This window comes from Perna viridis, chromosome 12, assembly GCF_037379345.1.
Source record: "Perna viridis isolate PV_CMFRI_1.1 ecotype Kerala chromosome 12, ASM3737934v1, whole genome shotgun sequence".
Lineage (NCBI taxonomy): Eukaryota > Metazoa > Mollusca > Bivalvia > Mytilida > Mytilidae > Perna > Perna viridis.
In genome coordinates, this window is record NC_142456.1 from 29,887,951 (window position 1) to 29,906,266 (window position 18,316).

The 18,316-nt window shown below is 34.7% G+C and overlaps 2 protein-coding genes across 2 annotated transcripts; one reads left to right on the forward strand and one right to left on the reverse strand.

Annotated features, from left to right (window-relative positions):
• Positions 1-610: 610 nt before the first annotated feature.
• LOC148601968 (uncharacterized) lies at positions 611-2,637 on the reverse strand. The gene is made up of 2 exons (XM_088556255.1): positions 2,083-2,637; positions 611-1,185 (listed from the first exon to the last, which is right to left on the reverse strand). Exons 1-2 carry the CDS (start codon positions 2,588-2,590, stop codon positions 740-742), a joined length of 954 nt encoding a protein of 317 aa, XP_088412381.1. The 5' UTR covers positions 2,591-2,637; the 3' UTR covers positions 611-739.
• Positions 2,638-4,504: 1,867 nt separating this feature from the next.
• LOC148601969 (NACHT and WD repeat domain-containing protein 2-like) lies at positions 4,505-17,098 on the forward strand. Its single transcript, XM_088555349.1, has 9 exons — positions 4,505-4,568; positions 5,689-5,900; positions 7,360-7,448; positions 8,406-8,522; positions 9,022-9,225; positions 10,096-10,460; positions 11,274-11,433; positions 12,004-12,174; positions 12,667-17,098. Exons 2-9 carry the CDS (start codon positions 5,798-5,800, stop codon positions 16,438-16,440), a joined length of 4,983 nt encoding a protein of 1,660 aa, XP_088411475.1. The 5' UTR covers positions 4,505-4,568; positions 5,689-5,797; the 3' UTR covers positions 16,441-17,098.
• Positions 17,099-18,316: the final 1,218 nt, after the last annotated feature.

An 18,316-nucleotide genomic window follows, 5' to 3' on the forward strand; every position in this document is an offset into this window, starting at 1 on the left:
GGGCGTGGAAGCAGAGGACGCTCATCCTTCCGATGCACATGGTCAATGCGTCCAGAATTTAATTGAGTCCGAGTTGCTCATTTACTTTCGTTTCTTCGTTCGTGTCAATTTTAGTTATTATATGTTCTTTTGTTGTGTGTGTCTATTTTACCTGCAAAGTCGTTATCAATAGTTCATGTTCTTTTTGAAAACGCGATCGAATCCTGGATCACCCTTTCTGGTGGTTGCTACCAACAATGTCGTAATCGAAACTATAGTCAATGCATTTATTTTACTATAGTCTTGTGTTTTGCTACCGATTTCATCAGTTTTTTTCCTATATGTCTATTTTTATGTTGCCTTTTTAATTAAGAATTTTTCATGTTTTAGTGTAATTACCCTTGATTTAAATACAACATTATATACCAGTCGTGTCGAAAATCTACGAAGAACTAATTTTCACGAAAGCAACTATCTTTGGTAATAATATCATTGATATGACCGCTTGCTCGGGTAAAGTTTCTAAATATCATGATTTTTATTCATATTTTTCAAGTTTGAATTTATTTTCCCTGCTTTTGTGCCAATTTTACACAAAATTTGTTTTGTAAAAATGAAAGAAGGCTGTTAATATTTTTTTGGATATTTTTTTAGGTATTGATTATTCAATGAAGATTCAAATGTACATCAATCGGTTGACTTTCCAGATCATACGCGTATGGTCCAAATACCCGCATAGTCCGGAACAGATATATATCTATCAACGAAGGAGCCATCCAGAAAACGAAGGCTGACCATGCAAATTGCTATGTATAGCTCCATCTCCAGCATATGAGGAATGAATGCGCACAAAAACAGATTGTCCTTTAGACACCACAGCAACAACGGTTCCACTAACCGAGCCATCATCGCCGCCTTTTGCACGAAGAAAGGTTGCCCCATACACGTCACTATCAATAATCAGTTCTGTCGAATGTTCAGCAGTCGCCATTCGAACTACCCAAATAAAAACATAAACGCCATCCCGAGGAGCAGTGAATGCTCCCGTAAAATGGTTGTATCCATTTCCAACATTTGTTTTTACTACATCGAAAACGATCGTGTGATGGACGCTAGGTGATTGTTCTGGTGCAGACAATATTGCGTAAAAGGCTACTAACCCATCTTCGGTGCTTGGTGGCTGACCAGGAATGTTAAGAAGTCGCTCTGAAAATGCGTGATAAATAAACAGTCACTTGTCGTCAATGATTTTTTTCAGACATTATATTATGTATATTTATTGCAAAATTGAAAATTTTACATGTTAGGCAAATTATCATATTTTAACATACAATACAATTGAGATAAATTATACCGCAGTCATGCCATAACGGTATAAAAGAGATTACAAACATGTATAACTCTGACCAATATGGACAATAATTTCGCAACTCCAAAAATTGCTTTATAAAATCAACAGTAATGGACAGTACATCCATATCTGAACTAAAATTATAAGAATTAGTTTATTGGTTAAGAGTCAGGATGGTTACAATCTGAGCATTTATCAGACATTGGATTTAAAAAAAATCAGCTGTTAAACCATTATCAGTTTGGCAGTTAATGTTTTTTTTTTTTTTTTTGTGATTGTCTGTTTTTCATGTCTGGTCTTTGTCCTAATATGATAATAATATATAAGCAAGCCAATATTATGTTTGTGAAAAAAAAAACAGAACATTTCATCATATTGTGATAATCAGTTGATATTAATCACGTATATAAACTTGATAGATATGAACTTATAATTTAAATTTAATCTCGTTCGATTCATAAGATAATCATATCATTTTAATGTGTGGAACTTTCGGCCGTGAGCAATGTAGGTTTAAATGTCTCTGCAACTTTTATATGCAAATACAAGGTTGATTCTACAATTGGTTGACTTTCAACGTTGAACTGCCTGCTACTAGCGTTTCTAAACTAAGCGTAAAGCATTTTCAAGTGTATAAAATACCAGTAAATTATGTTATTAACAGAAACCGGACAATTAGATGTTTTCAAATAACACCGAACTTAGCCAAAAATTTGTCAAACTAAATAGACAAATATACGTATCATACAAACCCTTTCTTATTGATGAATGTTTTTTAATCCGTCGATTATCTTCAGGTCTAAAGCCACCTGCTTCCTGTTGTTCGGTTAAACCTCTGACGACGTTTGGTTGCCCCTCTTCCTTGGACTCGAACTTATTAAGTGTTTGGTTTTGTTTTACCATTCCATCTTCAATCAAGACAAGCCTACTGCTTTGTACAGAAACATTATGTTTAAGGTCTGCGATCAGGTTTCTTTGTGTAGTAACGGTACGTTCAAGTTCTGTTCTCTGATTATTTTCCCCAGAGACGGTAAGCTCAAGGTACTTTATCCGGACGTTCTGCTCCGAGACGGCGTGTTGAAGGTTCGCAATCAGTTTATTTTGGCCACTATTAACGTTTTCAAAATACTCGATCCTTTCCTTGAGAAATTTTATCTCATTCAATACATTTGACGAAAGGCTAGAGTCGTCATTTGAAATTCCATGAATTCCTCTAAAGAGACAAACAGACAGAAAGAGTCGAACCAAAAAAGGAATCATTTTAACACCGACTCTGGTCAGAACGATTTACATTTAACTGATAAGAAAATTATATTACTTAGCCCATTTTAAAAGTTTGTCGACCTAATTTAGTCCGATTTTATCTTCCCTCGTTCGAAAACGTTTTTCAGGAATTCCTTCACGCCCATGATTTCCTAAAATTAATTTCCTTATTCCGAGTTTCCTCTGACACTTTCTTTCCATTTAAATAATGTGTCGGGTGGGGGTTAACACATTTTACCATATGAAAGTAGGATTTTAGAGGTACTGCGGAAAATTGCGCTTCAAAGTTTTCTTACCACTAGGTTGAAATTTCTTTAGACAAACTCTTTAGATTTAAATTTTACTAATAATACATAAATGTTCACCCTGATGGGGTTGTTGTCTCTTAGACATATTCACCACATCAATTCTCGTTATATAATGAATGATAAACTTTGTGTTAATACTTTCAAACTTATGAAATAATATTCATCAATGTTAAAGGTAAAAGCTGTACATTGAAGCAAACGTTTGTATAACACGTATAACTTTTTACCATTAAACACCGTTTTAAAATGAAGAGAGAGAAAAAATAATAACACATACATTGTTTTTTAGTGAGAAACCAAAGAACGATGCAATATACTATACCGTTATATTGATAAAGTACCAAAGCACGTAAGTGTTAAACCTTCGGCGAGTGCAGCATATAGAACTCTGTTCACTTGGGGCAAGTGTGGACATGCGCACAGTATTAGTTTTAATTCACTGAAACATAGTGACTTACAGTTCATTACAGACACTACAACTTGTTTGGACACAATATTGCACACAATTTGAAAATCAATTAAGTCGAGAAAGAAGTTTTTTCAAACACCTTTGCCTTGAAAACCGTCAGAGATACAACGTACCTGAAATCTGATTGAAAGCGCAGGCAGTGATTTTCTGGAGAAGTCTTCTACAAAAATTATACAAAATCGGATCCCCCCAAAAAGCAGTTGAATTTTGGGGACGTGGTACAATTTAGTTCCCTTATAACTTCAAAACAGCTAAAGATATTACTAGTTGAAGATATAAATATCTTTAAGAACTGTTTGGGAGTTATAAGGGAACAAAATTGTAGCACGTCCAAAAAAAAATTCGAATGTTTTTTTTTTGTCCTTTATTGTATTATTAGTGTTCATGACCCCTATCGGCTGTATGCACAGACACGTGTTGTGATTTTGTTTTGTTTCATTGTCTATAAATGGGTATGCCTTTATTGTATAGTGAGGGAACATGGAAGAAAATGAAAGCACCATTTTGAGTTTGAACTGCTTTTACGTTATACACAAGTCCTGTACAAATACAAGTAGTAACACTTTGAAGGCTGAGCATTCATCCATCGACTGATAATAAAAGATCCTTTAGAGATTTTTTCGCAAAAAAATAGTAAATTGGTTAGTTTGACATACATTAATTTTGTTTCACATATCAATGAAATAATTTTTTAACTATTCTTAGGGACCTGAAAAGTCCGTTTTTATGTGACGTGGAAATTAACAGCTGAGGCACATTGTAAATGGATTCTATTCTGCGTCCCAGCTTATACCAACCACGCCAAACCTTTGGGTTTTATTGTGACACTGGATCCAGTGGCACAAGACACACTATAAGACTCAATTATAGTAATTTCTTTCTATAAGTTACAATAATTGTAAGAAAAGATACGGGTTGCTTTATACAGTAGAAATATGAAATATTGATTACCATAAAAGCGCATTATTTTTCTCCGATACCGATCGATACATGTACTTCGGAAAATGCTCATATCCATTCCGTCTACCAGTTTCGACAATCAATAACCATACCCAGTAGTAATTAATCACAAAAATGTTTAATCCTACGAAATATACATTGTATGACGAAGATTTAAAATAACGTAGGTATCCATGTAAATATGTAAACATTTTTACCTGCCGGACAGGTGAATATCACGATCAGAAATTTGTAACAGGTAATTTGTATTTTACATGCATTTTATGAATGAAAATACTAATTGCAATTTAATTGCGTTACATACACGCATCTTAATAAGCCAAATTAACAGGATTTCATTTCAGGAATGAAAATTAATTCATTGATTCTGGCCATGGCATGTATACCGAGTAAGAATACAAACACTATAGATGAAATATTATTACTATCCAATTAAGGGTGGTCAAGGGACGTGAACATCATTATTTTGACATTTAACATCAACAAAAGCGTACGATTAAGAGGGCGTCCACCAAAGACCCCCATTTCAGACGGTGCCGCGGTCCCTAAGTACTTCAACACAAGTGGCGAAACTGGAGCTTGTGGCGTCCACGAAAAAAAAGACACACACACACACGGGCAGTGGGTGGCACATGGCGAATTTTGTCTTACAAAAAAAAACCAAACAAACAAACAAACAAACAAAATATAACCATTTCATATCGCAAATGTATCCTTTCTCAGGGTTGAATGCATATATTAGTTTAACGTACATAAAGAGAAATAAAATACATAGAAAGCATTGAAATTCAGTGAAAAGGGTAGATAACTCTTTCATTTTGAGCAAAATTAGGTCGTTCTCTTTGGGAACTTTAAAATCATTTTCTTAGCCATCAGTTGTTGATTTGAAAAAAAATCTTTGTCCTATTTGACATACATATGATGTAAACTTCACATCTGAACAAAACATTTTAGTGTGCCGTCCAAATTATAGGAACTGCCTGGTTTTTACATGGACAGTCTCTTAATTATATATTGTACGTACATTTAAAAAGCATATATAGCAGTTGTTATTGTGCAGTTTGTAAGTGTTTAAGTAGAAAACAACTGGCCAATAAAATGTACGACAAAAGATATTTACATATACATGTATATTCAGTATTAGCTACGGAAGCGTATTGTGGACATGCAGGAAAAAATACTATCTGGTCATGTCGACTTATTATCGCGAGTTACTCGTGGTAACAAGAGTTTAGGAATGATTTGCACTAATGATGATTAAAACAGTGTACAAATAATTGTCCCATTAGTTCCAGGCCTATAAAAAATTGTAAAATTATCATATATTAAAATTTATGTTTGTTTTTTTATATTTAAAGGTTTAAATGTTTGATCGTTTCTTAACGACAAGTATGTTACCGTACTAGGGTTGAGTATGTAAATAAAAATATAAAGTAGAAGAGCACGGGACTACAGGGTAGCTTGGAAATGGACGCTTCAAGAAAAACAGCGGTCCTACGTGGGTCGTTTGACAACATGCCCACACTCAGCTCCAGGGTTGTGCGAATATTTATCAGCTCAACATTTACAGGTATTTTGATTTTATTTTTTTTCGGATTTTTGTTTTAAAGCTTTAATATTGGAACCATAATAAAATTGCAGCAAAGCCTTGTACTGTGATGTAAGTCGGTCGATATTATTCGCAGAAAACTTAGAATTTTATGATGTAAATATGACCGAATAGGTGTTATACAATCATGCACAGGGGCGTATCCAGATGTTTCCAAAGGGATGGGTTCCAGGCTAATATTTGCTAAATTATTCCAACAAAATGCGGTTCCGAACTCGGGCGAACCCACTGGATCTGCCACTAATGCAGGCTTACACTGTGACAATGATTTGCTGTAACCTGTCATTATAATATTGAAATTGGTAGCAGTTTTTTGAGTTAAGCTAATAACATAATAATGAATTTTGACAGAAATAAATTTAGGGGAACCAAAATAAAAAAAAAATGAAAACGAAAACCTAGACTTAAAAGGTAAATCACATAATAAAAAGCAGAAATATTAAAGAATGAAATTAACAGACACAAAGGAGAATTCTCACGACAGGCATAAAATTGCAATAGAAAAGGAACAGATATGGTAAAACTCGACAAATGCACCATCGTATAGCCCTATAAAAACAGTAAATACATGTACTTACGAGATCACCAAAAAGTCTTCGATAAGTGTAAACACACCTTGAAGTAAGCTCTAAAAGTCCCCCAGTCAACAAAAGTAGTAAAATCCACGGTAACAGAACGATGCCACCCCTTCGAAATAAACTAAAAAGTTAGATAACGACACGAGAACATATTGATGACCAACATTGACATTAGACCGAAATCGTTCATTTCAAATATCATGCTGCAAGCGCATTAGACAACTTAGTAATAGTGGAAAAACATCCTAAATTGACAAAAGATTAGATTTAAGCAACGAAAAATAATTAAAAACATGCTTAATTTATAAAATTATTCGTAGAAAATTTTGAATTCGATCTTGAACTTGATATCACAAAGCAATAAATCGTGCGATAATAATCAAAGCAGGGCCAACAATTTACTAGATGTTTGAAAAGAAATGAAATGTAGAAAAAAATGAGTTGAATCGAAAATATGAAGATTTTCGATATCGACCCCGCATAAGAATATTTGTGTACCTCGAATATAGAACATTTGAGAGCATTTTATTTAATTAACTAGACTTAACTCAAAATAAAACGTGTTTTGAAAAAGTCAAACCACAGCATTTTTCAATATAAACATTCGCCAAGTTTATTTTATGTGTCCGGACGGTGGTACTTAAGAAAAAAGTATGAGGATAGAAAACCTATTCATGCCGATGACATAATTATCTGAACAAAATACTAAAATCTGTTCACTATGTAACACTCCATTCTAAGAGACATGCCACCTCCTGAGATAACATAATTATCTGTTTAAATGTTGTATCCTGTCAGTTTGTACAATTTACACTATTTTCAGTTTGTATTTATTTTTTAAGACACATACGAAGAGAGAAACATGCTTATGGAAAATGTCTATCCTAAAATAAAGGCGTATTGTAAAGAGAAGCACGGTTTGGAATTTCAGGTACATGTAATTTTTCGAACCACAATTAACCCTGACAGTGTCTTATTAGAATTTCACATAAGATTTCAAACAGTTGTTCCGCAAAATTTTCCATTCCTCTTTCGTCTACCCCGGACTTGACTTTTTATAAGCAACTCGGCGGGTGTTTTTAGAAAAGCAGAGGACGCTTACCCTACCGGTGCACCTGGTCCATGCTCCTGGTTTTTAATGGAGTCCGAGTTGCTCATTTACTTTTGTTACTTTGTATGTATTATTTTATTTATTATATGTTTTGTTTCTTTGCTTTCCATGTCTGGTTTCATTGTACATTCTTTTGATTTCCACTAGAATTTTGGTTCCCTTGATTACTATTTGTAATATTGTCAGTGTTCATACATTATAATATTCGTCTTCCAGTGACTATGTCAATATATGATTTACACTGTTCACATGCATATAATTTTTCATATAGAACTGCTCTGTGCCCAAATCGCCAAGATAACCCTTCTCGGGATGAGCGGTCTATTCATGTACAAGGCCTGCAGCTATTGCTTTAGAAGATTAATTAAATTAGGAACAATCATATATATACTTTATACTAAGAAGTCTTTTTATGACACACAGCTTTTCATCATGTTTTGAAATTGTCTTATTTTTTTTCTATTTTCCACAGCGGATGAACAAAACACATGGCCCATTTATTTAAAATTCATAGAAATTTGAAATCATCTCTATTCATTGAACACACCGTGGATGCACGGGCAAAATTATTTCACATGACTTCAAGCAATGCAATTTATGAATTAACGTGTGGTTCATGTTCACGTATCAAGGCATCACATGAATTTCATATTAATTCGTGTTAAGCGTGAAGTTGACGTGAATCTCGAATTACATGAATTTCACGTGAGCAATATTTGCACGTGTAATACGCTGTTACATACAAATGTAAACGAAGTGGTTACTTTCTTTTAATAGGTTATTGATATGAGATGGGGTGTACCGGAAGAAGCATCAGACGATCACTTGTCATCCGTCCTCTGTATGCAGGAGATTTATAACTGCCAAAAAGTATCAACTGGTCCCAGTTTTGTGGTGAGATATTCTTAACCAGATCAACAAAAGAAAATCATTCTGTTACCTTGAACTTCGTTCTTTAAAAGCAGTAGATATATATTCTAAGTTGGGTCAAAACCAATGAGAGGATGTTTTTAAAGCATGTTACTAAATGTCCTTTCCAATATTATAACCCTGCCTCGCAGCTTCGTTGACGATGCTTGAGATGACCATTCTTAATACTAAATTCGTTGAATAATACCGATCCTTATATCATGACCAACAGTAAAGTTTTCACCTTTTAAAGTTTTTACGTTGATATTTTTTACAATCTTACCGCTTCTTTTATGACACTGTATCAAATTTTGCCTTTACATTTATGACCAAAAGCATATTTTACTGTTGGGTTTTCATAATGCGCCAACGCATTGACCCGGTGTTAAGTTTTATGTTCTTTTTGTTATTAAAATTCCCACACAATACTAGTGCAAAACTTTTCTTTTAGCATCTTGCTATCCATATTTTAACTTGATTTTAGACATTCCTGAATCAAAAGCATGGTTACCGACCCCTCCCTGCAAAGGTTAAAAGTTCAGAGTTCAACATGCTAGTTCAGACGTTGAATGATATGGACAATGACTCCTCAGTACTGAAAAAATGGTATAAGGAGGATACTAATGCTGTTCCATCAGTTTACGTCCTCCAGCCAATTAGTTCAATTATCCCAGAATATAAAAATAAGGTATGAAATACAGTTACAATGTATGAATTGATAGCATTCAGAAATGATTGAAAATACGCAATTATGGCATAGAATATGGTATCTAGCAAGATAAACGGCAAAAATAATATATTCCTGTGTTGGAAATCTTTATGACAGTTAGACTATCCAATAAATATAAACAGGCAATTCAAAACAATACAAAAATGCTTAGTGGCATGCAAGAGCCATAGAACAATTGCTCCTATGGGTTCGTCACAATGCAGTTTAATTGCGTTTTGTTTTATAATTGTGCATTTCCCAGCATTTCTGAATGAAATTACAGGGTTCATAATATTCCATGGTGTCAAAACAAAATAACAACTAAAAATGAAATAAAAATAATACAAAAAACAACAAACAAATAAACCTAACTTTCTTTCATTTGCAGTGAGCCACATCTTACCCCAACAATCTAGGAAAAAAGTAGTTTTCATTCGAAGGCAGCATTATAATTAATTTCAGAAAACCCTGGCTATTATTGTAAAATGAATTGATTTGAGATAAATGCTGTAATCTAATTGGTTAAAATAATTTTGTTATGTCTCAATGGATAAAAAAATATTGACACGCCCTTTTTCAGTTAAATTCAGAGCTACTTTTCTCATGTTTAAAGATAAAACTATGTTTTAAAATTAATTTATAAGAATTGGCTATGATAAAAATTTTGACTATTGAAAAATGTCATAAATTTTCCATGTGCATATTGAAGTGCAATAAACAAATTCAAATTCAAATTCAATAGACAATTTTTTTATTGTTGCCAATTCTTAATCAGATCATCTCAAAGGATTGCTTCCGGTGAAATGCACATTCATGTCGTATTTGTATTTTTGCTACATTTTCCGACAGACAAAAGAATCGCAGAATGACTGGAACAATATATATGACACCATCAGTAAAAACTTACGGAAAGCTAGTCAAAAATGTTTCGAAGATGGTAAACTCTCGGAAGACGATAAACACAAATATTTTATGTCTGTAACTGAAGAAGAAATCGTAGCTGGTCTGCTAAATCTCGAAGGAAATGTATCGGAAAAGTGCATGTGTTTTATCCGGATTTTTGAAAACATTGATACATTAGACAAAGTGGCGCCAAGGTTTATTGACATGATTGACGGGAAAGAAATTGACGAGGAGGCTCAAAAGATCCTTTCCAAACTGAGGGATGAAAAAGTGGAGAAAAAGATAAAAGATAAAAACATAAATTTGTCAAGGTATATATGTAAAACATTCAGGCCGTTAGTTATGTAGAATCAATACTGTCATTATTTCTTCATATTAAATTAGTAGGGTCCAAATCTGAATATATCTGCCAAAAAAAAAAAAAACAAAACAAAACAAAACAAAAACAAAAACGACGCGTCAAATATAGACCAGACAATTTAGAGACATCAAAATCTAAGTATATAGCCTAAACGGAAAACAGAGATGATCTGTATCCACATTGTTACTTACAGAATGTAACAAATTACATATAAAAGCCGAAGATAAGGGAAGCAAGACACCACACAAAAACAAATGCACTTACAAAATGAAATCGGAATGAAAACGGTAGTGACATCAGGGATGCTCTTTCAGCGACACCCATCACATTTTAAGTGTGTAAAATTCGGTAAGTCTTAGAATCAAGCTACAACGATGTTAATACAGCTCCTCTCCAACACTCTCTGTCAAGAGGTCCAACCAAAAACAAAGTTAACGGAACGAAGTTAGCTGCGATTCACATCTAGAGGAATGACCACTTCAGTATAAAAGTAAGACTTTAACAAGGCATATGTTGTTCTCATCAATTTGTTCTGATATTTTTATTTAAACATATCAAACACCAGGCGTCGTTCAGGTTAAAAAAAAACCACAAAACTTGGAATGAATGACAAGCTCTTTGTGGGACCAACGGACCGAACGTAGCGGTTTTTTAGTAAAAGAAGCGTATATATTTAGTGAGACCTAAACAAATTCTTTATACTAAAAGTAAATAATTTACTGTAACATTGAAATTTCAATAAAAATATCCTTTTTATTTCCAGGTCTATTGTAAAATGGGCACCGTTAGCTGGTATCGCCAAAGACCAACATGACGAATATCTGAAGGAATTTGGAGACAGATTCTATGAACGGATGATTATTTTGATTGACAAAGCTGTTGTAAATAAACAACAACTTCTCCAGGATGGGCTTTTCACAGAGGTTAATAAAACTATTATATTATGGTTGGGAATATTGCATGTACCAGAATTTCATTAAATTGGCATCATATGGATGTGTGACCGGTGCCTGAAAAAAAATCAAAATACAACTATTACAATGGAACAACCCATAGTATTCATGCATTTCTTGGTCCCAATTATTTTTTATTGAAACTCTTTCAGTAGGTTTGCCTTGTTGAAACTATATTCAAAAATAAAAGTGCATATGAAAGTTTCCTACTGGAGATATTAACACTTAAAGTTTGTTTAATTTGTTCTATTTCAGACAAGTACGGGAAAATTTCCTGTCAGAATTCTTAAACTATAACCAGTCAAAACTATTACATAATAAATAGCAGATCAACGGAAATGAACATAGGAAAAGTTGTTTTTAGGACGTAACAGATGTATTTGAACAGTTTCATTGATTATCTTGAGATGTAATGAATTACCACTAGCTTGGTTTTTAGACAAAACCATTATAGTAAAATCATTTAGGGCCTAATGCAGAGTAATTGGTTGAATCATTCATATCATTTAGATCATAATGTTAGTACATCTCGTTTTATAGGTGTTACAACATGCTAATATGGCAAAAGACAGGTGTGCCATATTTCATGGACGAGAGACAATTTTAGAAAAGGTTACAGACTACCTTATGAGACAAGACAACGCCCCATTAACCATTTATGGTCCTTCTGGGAGTGGGAAGACGTCAATCATTGCGGAAGCTGCAAGAAAGGTAAATACAAGCTAATTTGGCTTATCACTGTTTTAATGCAGTAGTAACCATGGTGAAAACGAAGATTGAAACTCCAAGGAACAAAGACAAAACAAAGGAAAAAAAATAGGAAACAAACAACATACAATACATGTATACTGAATCCAAATGAACAACTAGATTAAATTAGACTCCTATTTCAGTTAGAAAACAAACTATGAGTTTTGACCAGGTGTAATGGTAAGGTATACATCTTATGCTTCTCTGGAAACCCCTTAAACACAAACAAGCCGACATTTCATCTTTAAGTTACTTTGTTTAATGTGTTGCAAAGCTATTCCTTCCACACAAAATAAACTGAACTATACTTGTAATATGTGGGTGAAACCACGACCAAACAGGTCTGGTTCCAATACAAAAGAAGACAATTTGTGAAATGTAGTTTTACAGTTTATCCTAAAACATTGAAAAAATTTCTCATATATAGAAAATATTCTTACACTCTATTTGTAGGTGCAATATGTAAAGAATAAGGACGCAATAACCATTTTCCGCTTCCTGGGTACATCTCCTGATAGTAGTAATGTATTCAGACTGTTGTCCAGTCTCTGTCAACAAATCTTGTTTTGTACAACTGGCAAATATCAAAAGACTCCATCAGACATTGACGATCTCACTCGAATGTTTCATAAATTGGTCCGGGAATACAAATCAAACAAACCCTTAGTCATTTTGCTTGATTCGTTAGACCAATTATCTAAAGATCACGCTGCTCAAAAGTTGCATTGGTTGCCTAAACAACTTCCTGACAATGTGAAGATAGTTATATCTACTTACATAGAATCAGAAGAAATAATCGTACTTTTAAAATCGCTTTTCAAACCGGACAGTTTCATCCTTGTACCAAAACTTGGAGAAGAACTGAGCTGCAAAATTTTGAAGTCGTGGATGAATAATAAAAATAGATCACTGACTGCTGAGCAATTTAATGTCATTGAACATGCATTTACGCAATGTAGCTTACCTATTTACGTGAAATTGGTTTTTGAGCAAGTCATGCAATGGAAGTCATACACTCAAGTAGATAACAATAGCCTTGCTTACACTGTAAAAGAAAGTATTATTCAAATGTTTGAACAACTCGAACACAAGCATGGACAGATGTTTGTTTCGAGAGCATTTGCTTACATAACTGCGTCAAACGTAGGACTCAGTGAAACAGAACTGGAAGACATTATGTCTATAGATGACGCATTGCTTTCTAATGTGTTTCGAATTCACGTCCCGCCAATCATTCGGATTCCGCCTCTGTTACTTGTGCGCTTGCGTCATGATGTTTCGTCCTATTTGGTGGACCGTGAAGTTGATGACATCACCGTCTTCTACTGGTACCATCGACAATTTATAGAGGCTGCTCAGGCCCGATATCTATCTGACGAAAAGTTCGAGGACCAGATCCATTCATTATTAGCCGATTATTTCATGGGGGCATGGTATGACAAGACCAAGCCGTTCACTTACACACCACAGCAAATAAAAAAGTATCAAAAGTCGACTAATGTAGAAGAATGTGACCGTAAGGTGTCCCCACAACCTCTTGCATTCAAATACAAAGTTGGCGATAAAGAAATAGAACGATACAACAAACGGAGGCTGAATCGGCTTCCTTACCATCTAACAATGGCTGACAGAACGGATGAGGTTAGATCAATGTGTCTGTACAATTATGACTTCCTCTCGGCAAAACTAAAAGCAGTTACTGTTCAAGCAATTTTAGAGGATTTTGTCCTCAGCAAAAACAATAAGAGCACATTGTACAGTGTTTTTAATCAAATCCAGTCAACGCTTAGCAGTTTTCCAAGGACATTAGCTATGGAGATCTCTGGGCATCTGACACCACTGTTAGCACAGAAGAAAGCTTCTTTAGAGAAACTACTCGTTCAACGATGTTTCAATGTGATTAAATCAGAGAACATGCCAGTTCCTTATCAAACTTCCTACAGGATTCCACAAAAGGCCTTAATGTACAAGTTCGAACATGGAGCAGTTTCCTTCGGATCCAAACTTGTAATGATTTCCAAAGATTCGAAACATTTGCTGGCTCTTACCGTAGACAACGATTTAATTTCATGGGATCTAACAACCGGTGAAATGGAAAAAGAGGTTCGTTTGTGTGATGCAGACCAATACAAGCTGAACATTCTGACTTTTGATACCAAGAAAGATATATGCTATCTTTGTTCAAGCTATCAAAAGTCCGCTAATTTGGTGCTAGTCATTAACATGGCAGCATGCGAACTAACAGAAACGATTTCATTGTCGAAGACTTACCCTGGTGTCGGTTTTGCTGACAGTTTAAAATATTTTGTAACTAACGATACAATATTTTGTATGTACATAGGACATCAGATTGACGCTTTCGATAAAACGTCTGGTAAACTTCTTTACACGTTAGAGCCGGTCGCAGACAAATTTTTGTTGTTACCAGGTGAGAAAAGGGCAGTTGTTCATGAAAAAGGCACATCTAAGTTCTTGTTGTACAATGTGCAAACCAACAAAATGGACTTTGAATTTACAATCGACGATACACCAAAGGACGCGATCCTATCTCCCGTTGGTAAGGAAATTATTGTTTTATATAAGGACTCACCCGCTGTTAAGGTTTACAACATTGACCCTACCGAAGGAAAAGTCGGGACATACCTAAATGCCATTAAAATGACCGGAGACGAAAAAGTACTTTCGATAGAGTTTTCAGCTAATGAATCGTTCTTGATCATGCGATATGATTCTGGGTATTATTTATGGAACTACAAGTTGGACAGAATGTCTTTTCATTTTAAGATACCAAACGAGGTAAAACCGGCATTTAGAGTCACAGAGTTTCCGGCACATCTTACCGCCGATGGTAAGTTTTTCGTCGTTGCGTATGAAGGCTTCCTTGTTATATTTGATACTAAAACACAAAAGCTGGCAAATATAGCAGAAATAAACAAATCAAAAACAGAACTATTTCTCATGTCGCCGAATGGAGAATTCTTTGTGTCTAACTCATCCAGAGGCAACACGATCTCTGCATGGAGAGCTCTGATACTATCAAAAGCAGACAATCAAATTCAGCCATTATCTATGAAAACAGCTCCACGGTACATAGCAACTGCACGGACTGGTACCGTTGCTGCCATTCGAGGAAACCTTGGCTCTGAACTTGCTATCTTTGATTTAATTGGCGGGAACATTAAATATTACATTAACTCCAATATCGACGTGATGAAACCTACAGTATCATGGGATGGAAAATATGTCGTTGTCAGGGAATATCATTCTGACCAAGCAGTCAAGGTCTTTGACACCAGAAATGGCTCGATCATTAAGGAGTTTGACTTGGATAGTTTACAAGTTAAGGGTTTGTCCACGGCACAAACCAAAGTAGCGGTATACATCCAGGGCGAAAATGATAAAGAGACATACGTAAATTTGTATAACTTATCTGACGGTAAATTACTGCATGAAATACACCATGGAACGCCTTCACTTCACGACATGGTCCTAGATTTCACACCAGACGAGAAGTTTGTATTGATATCCATGCCTTCGCCTGAAGCAGACCCGACAATAGCGGATTTGTTCGCATATGACGTTAAATCGGGAAAGAACATATATGCCCTTCCAAATTGTAGAGTACGCTTTACTGATTTTATACAGAATGAAGACTCTGTTTTCGTTACGCAAAATGTAAGAGGTACAGAAGAATTTACAGTCTTTTTCGATCTTAAGACTCAAAAGGTAGTGCGTGAAGGAAGAATTCAAGGGCTAGACGTCCAAAAAGATTGGTCGCTAAGCCCAGATGGAAGATACTGTATAGATCGTGAACGCCAGCTTTACGATGTCGTAAAATTCGAGTTCAAATGGAAATATGATGCTGATGAAGAATATAGAAAGCAGTCAACACAGCAAACATACCCACGATTTTTGCAAGAAAACCGAACTGTCATATTCCCAAACATCACCATGGGACTGCTTAAAATAGCGACAGTTGACTCACCGGAAGTTAAGTTTGTCTGTCCTGTTCATGGAATTCCCGTATGCCTCGAAGTGACATCTTTGGGTATGATAATCGTTGGTTCAGATGACGGCAGGGTGATGTTGTTACACAAATCTAGTGAAGACGATTCCATAACGTCGGCAGGACTTGATGGAATAGCAAACCGGGAGACAATACGGAAGAAACAAAAGCCTAAAAATACATCGTCAAGTACAAAATCATCAGTTTGTACGATATTATGAATAACTTAATTCACCTTAGCAATAGTTCGTATAGCTCCTACATGTAAGAGCAGACAAATTAGAATGAATTATTATACATTTCATCATATAGACCCATAAAGCAACTTAATAACAAAAAATGTGTAGCCTTTTTGCGGGTGTATCACATATTACAGAATTTGTAGGATTCTTAGCTGGTGTACTACTTAATTAAGGGATGATTGTTATATTTTTGTCGGGATTTTTGTCCTTGTTGTCTGATACATGTACGACTCTTTTGTCTGATACATGTACGACTCTTTGTCCGATACATGTACGACTCTTTTGTATTGTACATGTTTATTTCATTTGTCTTGTACATGTAGGCCTCGTCACTAAACCATGGAACTCTTATATCTTCGGTCTGTTTGTTCGTTCATATTTTTTTCTTTTCCTTCATCCTTTGATATAAAGGAATGTTTGTTGAGGTGCTTTACTAAGACTTTTGAAAGTCTTAAAGCGTTGAATACTAATTAATTAAGGCATGGCTGTTATATTTTTTGGTCAATCTCAACCACGTGGTGCAGGAATAAATCAGAAAAAGATGTTGATGAAATCACAGTCACATATGAACTATGAGATGATAGACAAACAGAAAATGTGTTATTTTTTAAATTAAATCATTGTGCAATATTTTAAACCGTTTTGTTGATATTGTATCGTGATGAGACGTATTGTTTTATAGACGGGTCATGCAAATAGCTCTCGAGCCCGATTTTTATCTTATTTTGCAGCCCAGAATTTTTTCTCGCGTTTAAATAACAAAATGTTTTTGAAATTGTACCTTCTTTCCTATAAATGTGACAAATTAGTTATGCATTTTCTTGAGTTGGTAGGTTGGTTCTTAGTTTATTTGCTCACTAAGTCATAAGCAATAATAAAAAAACATTTTTTTAATATCAGAATCTTTCAAAAGCTGAGTTGTCGTTATTGTTAGTGTTAATTATAACCACGCTGTGTGTTTTGCAGTAGTAAACTAAATACGAGTTATTTACTAGTGCATTATATTGCTGTTTTTTATAAGCTCTTTTTGTGATATTAAAGTCTTTCGCATTCAATATCAGGGATTTTCCATTTTACCTTTTTGTCCGTGTGTTGTCTTATACATGTACGACTCCTTTTTTCTTATTCCTGTATGTCTCATTTGTCTCGTCACTGAAACATGAAGCTCTTATATCTTTGGTCTGTTTGTCCGTTCATATTTCTTTTCATTCACCCTTTGATATTAAGAGATGTTTGTTGGGGTACTCTATTTAGGATTTTTGAAGTACATGCACTTTATGGATACGTAGTACCTTATTTATTATCTAAGTACCAATCAATGTAAAATGTAGACACTGCCTGTGGTAGAGATGACTCATGGTTTAGAAAACCCCACCAAACTTACAAAGGTTTTTTCGGTCTATATGTGTCATATTTGTATGTAACAATGGTCCTTTGAAAACCTTTTTTTTCAGAAAACAAAACCGTAGTTTATAGTCATCTCCCGCACAAATCAACCAAATCAAGAACCATAGCTCTTGCAAAGTACGATTTTTTACACACAATCTATATAATTGCAACAACCTAATGACAAACTTAGACCGGTCATGTAGTCTTTAACTGTTTCTGAATTAGAAATGAAAGTAAATTTGGTGGTTTTTCGACTTGCATTAATCACCACCTGTCTGATTTTTTTATAAAGACTGGTACTTAATTCCAGAGTTCAAGTCATACAATTTATACAGTAGCCAAAGTGGACCATGTTGAGTGGAATCAAAAACGACCTTTGACCCTGCCATGGCATCTCCTTATGGTGAGCATGGTCAAAATATTTATCAGTATTCAAACTGTAGCTATTGATGAGAAAGGGAATAAC